Genomic DNA, 6,901 nt, shown 5'->3' with positions numbered 1-6,901 from the left:
CGGAAAGTTAGTTTTCCGTCTCTTTAAAAAATCGTGCTTTTTGAGTACTGCAACTTTCGAACTAGACACTTTTCGTCCCTCCTTCAATTTGAAGTGGTACTTATGTCCACGTGGATCTCATCCCACTCCTGTCTGACATCATCCATCTCCTCGCCTCTCCTCAATCCATCTGACCTCCCAAGCATGAACCGACCCCTCCAATGTCCATGATCCATGCCAGCCACTCTTTCGACGCCCACGGGTTAATTATAGACTGATGGCATTATGTATTTGTGAGTGTGTGCGCACACCACGAGGCGCGCAACGAGAGATTCTTGTTCAGTTGGTCGGCGATGAGATGTGCGTGTGCGACTGGTGTGTGGATGGTGTCAGGAAGGAGTAGCTAGTTGTCGCGTCGCCGCATCACGTGTCCATGCCCCTCAAGGGAACGCCCGTCTTCGTAGCCACCCCGGCCAACATTGGCAAAGTTGTGGAGGACTGGGTGTATGCAGCGTGTTCAAGAAGGCCACACCGTTTAACCGCCGCGGACATGCGCGTGCCGTCGTGTCCCCGGTGTGTTTCCTCGGTGATAGAGGAAGGAGATTATGACAAAGAAGAGATCACTAGGTCTAACTAGCCTTGAGAGGATTTTCTAATCCCCGTTTCTTCTTAGATCGTTCGCTCGCCAGGTTATAGTAGTTCTAGCTAGGAACACGACCCTGAGTGCATGGATGGGAAGCCAGTAAGAGATCAATCGACCTTTATAGAACAAAACATGAAACAATCAATTTGGCGATCTCTCCTCTCGTACCATTCGTACGTATTGCTTCCTCGCTGTGTGATTTTGTGTTTGTTTCTTCCTTTTCTTACACAAAAAAAGAAAGAAGGCCAGCGGCAATGACGCCAAAGAAGAAGAAGGAAAAGGGGGGGAGGGGGGGGGCAGAAAGGTTCATGTCGGAGTAAGCCAGCAAAAAGTAGTACTCCCTCCGACCCATATTACTTGTTGCGGATGTAGTACAAAGTTGTACTACAAATTAAGTATATTATTTGTTGCAGATGTACTACAAAGTACAAAGTTGTACTACATCTCTTTGTAGAGATGTAGTACAACTTTCCGCAACAAGTAATATGGGTCGGAGCGAGTACTTAATTACTCTACTTGCTATCACAACAGGACAGGAAAGATTTGGGGCATCTCATGATCATCTTTTGGACGTTAAGTAAGACCTTTCTCTTTCTCTCTCTGGGGATCAATCACACATTTACAGAGCAGTACACACGAATGGTACGAGAAGTTGAGAACTCATCGTCAAAATGATTCTTCATGTTTTGTTTTACAAATTTCAACCCATCTATTGCTGGGTTCCCATGCATTGGGGATCTTATTCATGCCTAGAACTTGAACCGCATTGGAAGGTGAGCGAATGATCTAAGAAAAAAAAATATCCTCAGCTAGTTCTAACTAGCGATCTCTTCGTCACTGTCCTCGTCTCCTATCTCCTCAGTCAAGCAGGATGAGATCGGGGACGGCGGGTTTCCGTCGCCGCGGCGTTGAGCCCGCGTGGCCTTCTGGAATACGCGGCAAACCACCCAATCCTCCACAGCCCTACCGTTGTTGGCTGTGGCAAGCAGCACGTTGGGGTGGAGGCGATACTCGTGCATGACCCACCGGGTGCGCGCGACGCCTCTGCCATCGACGGAGAAGAAGACGAGCGTCTGCTTCAGGGCCGTGGGAACGCGCCGTGGCGAGACGAGCACAAGCTCCTCCGCCCCGGACGCCTTCCACACGCCAGCAGCGCCGGGTGCCGCCGCCCCGCGAGCCCTGCGCCCGCACCTCGGAACCGGCCGGCTAAAGAAAAACTTGTCCCCATGCGCCTCGTTGCCTGCACACACACACATACATACATATACAGAATTACATAATATATGCGATTGATCTATAACTAATTTGTGGACGTTGCGAGTTAGACTGAATTGGATGCCTTATCGTACCTGGTAGATCCCCAGGGTGAATGCGGGCGAGGTCGGCGACAGCGATGATGTTGTTGGGCAGTGGGAGGGAGAACGCCTTCTTGTACAAGTAGTGTATTGTGAGCTCTTCGTCCGTAGGCACGAACCGGAACCCATTCGGGAGCCCCATCAATCCGCCCCCGGCCATGGGCAAAGCCATTTCCACACACAGGAAAGCACAACCTAATACTAGCAGAAGATAGGCACTCCCACACATGCGAATTGCAGCCGGATGTTTGGAGAAATCCTGGTGAGAGAGAGGGGGGGGGGGGAGTTGACTGTTGAGTGAAAGACAGGAGTTTGGGATGGAAAACAGGGGGGGTACGGTGCTGCTGGTTTTATACTGATGTTGGTGTTCGGTGGAGTGTACGCAGGAGATTTCCTTGGGCTGCAGCATTTTTTTTTACCAAGAAAGATGACGTTAATTACTAGCAGTGTGGTAGCATTAATTCCTGGGTAGGAGATGCCATTTTGAGATCGAAAATCCAAAACGCACCGAGAAATGTCAGCTTGATTTCTGGGTACACGTTTTACCATCTCGATCTCCTCCTTCGCATTAGGCCTGGCTTTACATTTTACCGGCGACTGTCAATTTTGAACTTGTTTGTGGTTCAACTCATGAACTCGTTGTCTATTACACTCGAGATCTCTTCTTTTTGGGTGTGTTTGCATATCCATATTGCCTAACATGCATGTCCATCATACAAAGTCATGAGTGGCGCAACGCGCAGCCTTACGTCCCAGGTCAGGATGAGGCTTCACCTTTTAGCCCGAAGTCCATCCCGAAGGCCCTAAAATTCTTTGAATATATATATATATATATATATATATATATATATATCACAAATATGCAATTGATATAGATATTAGATACGTTAATATTCAAATTATTTCGGCTAATATTAGGTTATATGGTAAATTAAATATTAAATATTTTAATATTATGATTATCTTTTTGCAGGATCTTTTAAGGCTGGTGAGGCCAACGGAACTACCGACGGTTTTCGCAGTGATGTATTAATCCTACTCAGTACTCACCGTATTTATTACTATATTGCTTCAGGAGTAGCTAAGTTTATTTTCCTAAGCGTCTTGAGTCATGTTTATATGGGTGATTTCTTATCGTCTTCCCAGGTAGTTACACCCGAAGGGAACACTTCTCTACGGTTACAAGGTTCTCATTTCAACGCCATACACACGGCTTTAACAGAGAACTACACGCAGAGGTTTCTCCTATAGGATCCCTAGCATAAGCACGCACCCGTATAAACATCCTAAAAAGACCGAGGGAAAAAACTAAACTACTTCATTTCACAATATAGCTTACATACGGTTTTCCCTTTCGGGAACTCCCGAAGGGTTCACACAAAGATAAAAAAATTACCTTACTACTTTCCCAGTCTTATGTTACAAATGCCTTGATTACATAGGTTTTATTACAGTGGGAAGTGGTACTACTATTACTAGAGAGCAGATAGTTTTCTGGCTAATTGCCCTGAACTACTTGCTGCTCTGAAGGCTTGTGTTGTGCTCGATGGTTGTGTCTCCTCCAATGCTGCAAAGAGCCTCCTTATATAGGCACCATGGCTGGCTCAAATAGTGCTCCCATGCATTATTTACCTCACCTTTCTCCATGTCCATGATGCACCTCCTTTATAGGTCTTTATAGGTCCTAGGCTTCTTTTATAGCCTTTGGATGCATGCATGCATGGTGATAAGGGGTCTTTTGGCTGCCACTTCTCTTTGTTTGCATACGAACATGGCTTCCTTCATCTTGGGAGTAGTCTTGTGTTTTAATGATAGTGTCTACGACACACTGCAGCCTTATTGTCTGTTTCCTTGGCTATTTTTCGTCTGCACACCATAAATCATACGATCCCATGCATTTGTGATCTTGTATGCTGATGATGGGTCTTATATGCCTAATACATGCTAATGATGGCTCTTAAGATTTAATATTTTTCATTATTTTTTTTCAGTTTTCAATCAAATTATATTCTATCAACTATGCGGGTATAGGTGTATATGTCCTCCCCGCCCGAATAATTGATAGTAATATCAATTAAAACTCTGGTTTTTGCCCGTGGCTGCAATATCCATGTGATCATCTTCTGAAAGATTAAAATCAAATTTTGAAAGATTTAGTTCAATTTTTAAATCATGTTCTTTTTTCATTTCTTCAAATTTTTGCATGAGTTCAAGTCGTAATTCTTTGAAAATTTCTTCTTTTAACTCTTCTTTCCATTTTTTTGAGGCATCTTCTAATACTTCGTTTATCTTCAGATCTATATATTCAGAGTCTAAAGGATCCACTCCTTTTATTAGGCAGTCTTTGTATGTTTGATATTTAGGAGATTATTCTTCTTTTACCTTCTTTAATATTAATGTTTCTTCTTTTACATTCTTCGTATTTGATGAAGAAGAAATTTCTTCACCTTTGATCTTCTGGATATATTCTTTGGCTTTCGGTTCTATGTAATAATTTTCACCTATCATACTTCTTGCTCTACTCAATGCTTCATTGACATCAACATATTTCTTCCATGTTATGTCCTCTTTCCTTTTCCTTGCATCTAGCTTTTCTTTTATTATTTTCTCAAAAGTCATATATATTCCAGGTCTGATTCCATCAAATAGTACATATAATGGCTTATATTCTTGCACTGCAATGTTTGCTGATATTGGTAACTTCTTGTTCAACATATTGAAATATTCAGCCAGGCTATTCAGAATTGATAGCATATAGCCTTTTTCTTCTCTTTTATTATTATATTGTAACCAGAAATTGTCAAGTATGCATTCTTGAATTTCATCGAGGGCAATATGTCCCTTAGGTTTAAATTTGAATGTATTCGGGGGAAATATTTTCAGAGTGTTTTCATTTCCAAAGGTAAATACTTCCACCCCATTGGGAAGCAATCCACGCTTCATTCCTGCAAGATTGATGAACGGGAGAATATGTCAGGTAAACAATTATCTTTTCCCTTAATATGCTCAAAAACAACTTTATATCCATTTCCAGTTATGATATCTTCAAATAAAACCCATCTTCTAGTAGAACTTTTCTTACTATTGATTTGATTATAGTATCTACATATTGCTTCACAATCAGTGCGTATTGTAAATTCTTTAAATCCTAAGTATAGCCTAAACGCGTTTATTGCATGGACTACCGCGAGGATTTCTCTATCAATATTATTTACTGTTTTTAATTTATAACTTCCTGAGGCATATCTACATATCTTTTCTTCTGCCTTTGGAGAGTACTTATTAGGTTTTTGCTTTAATATAGCACCCCAACCTACTTTAGATGCATCGGTTTCGATTATAAAGTAATAATCTTCTAATGGCGATTCTAAAGGTTTCAAATTTTTGACCTTTTCTTTTATGGCCTTGACTAACTTTATATCTTCAGAATTAAAATACCTTTGCCCATTCTTTCTTAATTTAGCATATAAAGGTCCAACTAGTTTTGCTAGATTATCTATATAACTTTTTGCATAGTTTACAATCCCTAGGAATTGTTGTAGAACCTTTTTATCATTCATAGAATCAGGAAATTGTAAAATTTTCTTTGCAATATGCTCTTGCAGATGTATTTTTCATTCTCCTATTTCTTGCCCAAGAAAATTGATTTTCTCTTTACAAATCTCCATTTTATTTTTAGATAATATTAGTCCATTTTGTTCTACCTTCCTAAAAAAGACTTCAAGGTGAGCAATATGCTCCTTGTATGATTTTGAGAAAACCAATAAATCATCTACATATACTAATATAAATGCTTGATTCTCATTAAATATATTTTGCATCTTCCTTTGAAATAATGCAGGCGCATTTTTTAATCCTAAGGGCATTACCAGCCATTCATAATGACCTTGAGGGCATGTAAATGCTGTCCAAGGAATAGATTCCTCAGCCATTTTTACTTGCCAAAACCCGGCCTTTAAATCAAACTTAGAAAAATATTTGCTTCCTTGTATTCTATTAATCCATTCTTGCTTATTGGGTATATTGAATGCATCGTCTATTGTATTATCATTAAGTCTCTTGTAATTAATAACCATTCTAGATTTTCCCCTGACTTCCTCAGCGTGATTCCTAACTATAAAGGCAGCTGACCTATGAGGGCTTCTGCTTTCCCTGATGGCTTTTAATTTCAATAACTCTTCAATATGCATTTTGAATTCTTCTATATCCTTGGGAGTAGCTTCTATTGGTCCTGACTTGATTATGTAATCAGGGTTGATAATATTTATCTTACAGACTATGGAGTTCTTATCCCAATGTTTCATTGGTATTTCTCCAATGATTTGTATGTCTTCTAATTTTTGCACTATTTTGTCTATATCTTTTCTTGGTTTTTATATCTCTATACCAATTTGGTGAGAATTATTGTAAACCTATACATTCGGTACATGTATTTTTTCTATGGTATTCTTCTATGGCATTACTAAGCTCTTGTTCTTTGCAGATTTCAAGAGAGTCTTCGTCGGCACTATAATCTTCATCTATATTAGATATTTCTGCATTTTGTATGGATTTTCTCTGTCTTATAATCTCATATATGTATGGAATGTTATCTTGATATGGGATGAATGTAACTCCTTCTTCATGTATAATAGTGGTTTGTAAGGATTGTTGTAAAAATCTTAAACCCAGTATCATGTCATCCTTTATTACTGACAAATCTCTAATTGTAATTTCATCTATAATATATTTTGTTCCATTTATATAAGATTCAATATTATAGGCCAATTGATTGTGAATCTTTTGTATTCCTGACATGTCTGTAGAGACTTCAGCTTTATCATTGTCTATAGTTTTAACTATTTCAGGGCATCTCGCAAAATACTTGTCATGAATGATGTTCTTTGTGCACCCTGTGTCTAATAGTGCTAATATTTTATAGGAA

At 39.8% G+C, this 6,901-nt stretch overlaps 1 protein-coding gene across 1 annotated transcript; it reads right to left on the bottom strand.

The window, feature by feature from the left end:
• Nucleotides 1–1,437: 1,437 nt before the first annotated feature.
• Nucleotides 1,438–2,149, bottom strand: LOC100823943 (NAC domain-containing protein 83). Its single transcript, XM_003561012.1, has 2 exons — nucleotides 1,972–2,149; nucleotides 1,438–1,862 (listed from the first exon to the last, which is right to left on the bottom strand). Exons 1-2 carry the CDS (start codon nucleotides 2,147–2,149, stop codon nucleotides 1,438–1,440), a joined length of 603 nt encoding a protein of 200 aa, XP_003561060.1.
• Between the last annotated feature and the right edge of the window lie 4,752 nt (nucleotides 2,150–6,901).

Source organism: Brachypodium distachyon, chromosome 1, assembly GCF_000005505.3.
Source record: "Brachypodium distachyon strain Bd21 chromosome 1, Brachypodium_distachyon_v3.0, whole genome shotgun sequence".
In the NCBI taxonomy this organism is placed as follows: domain Eukaryota; kingdom Viridiplantae; phylum Streptophyta; class Magnoliopsida; order Poales; family Poaceae; genus Brachypodium; species Brachypodium distachyon.
The sequence above is the reverse complement of the archived record's forward strand: the minus strand, read 5'-3'. Positions and strand labels throughout refer to the sequence as shown.

Bases quoted from the DNA above. Each gene is read 5' to 3' on its own strand.
- LOC100823943 (XM_003561012.1), bottom strand. From the start codon at position 2,149: ATGGCTTTGCCCATGGCCGGGGGCGGATTGATGGGGCTCCCGAATGGG. The intron at 1,863-1,971 runs GTACGATAAGGC...GTGTGTGTGCAG, and splicing joins TCACCCTGGGGATCTACCAG to GCAACGAGGCGCATGGGGAC.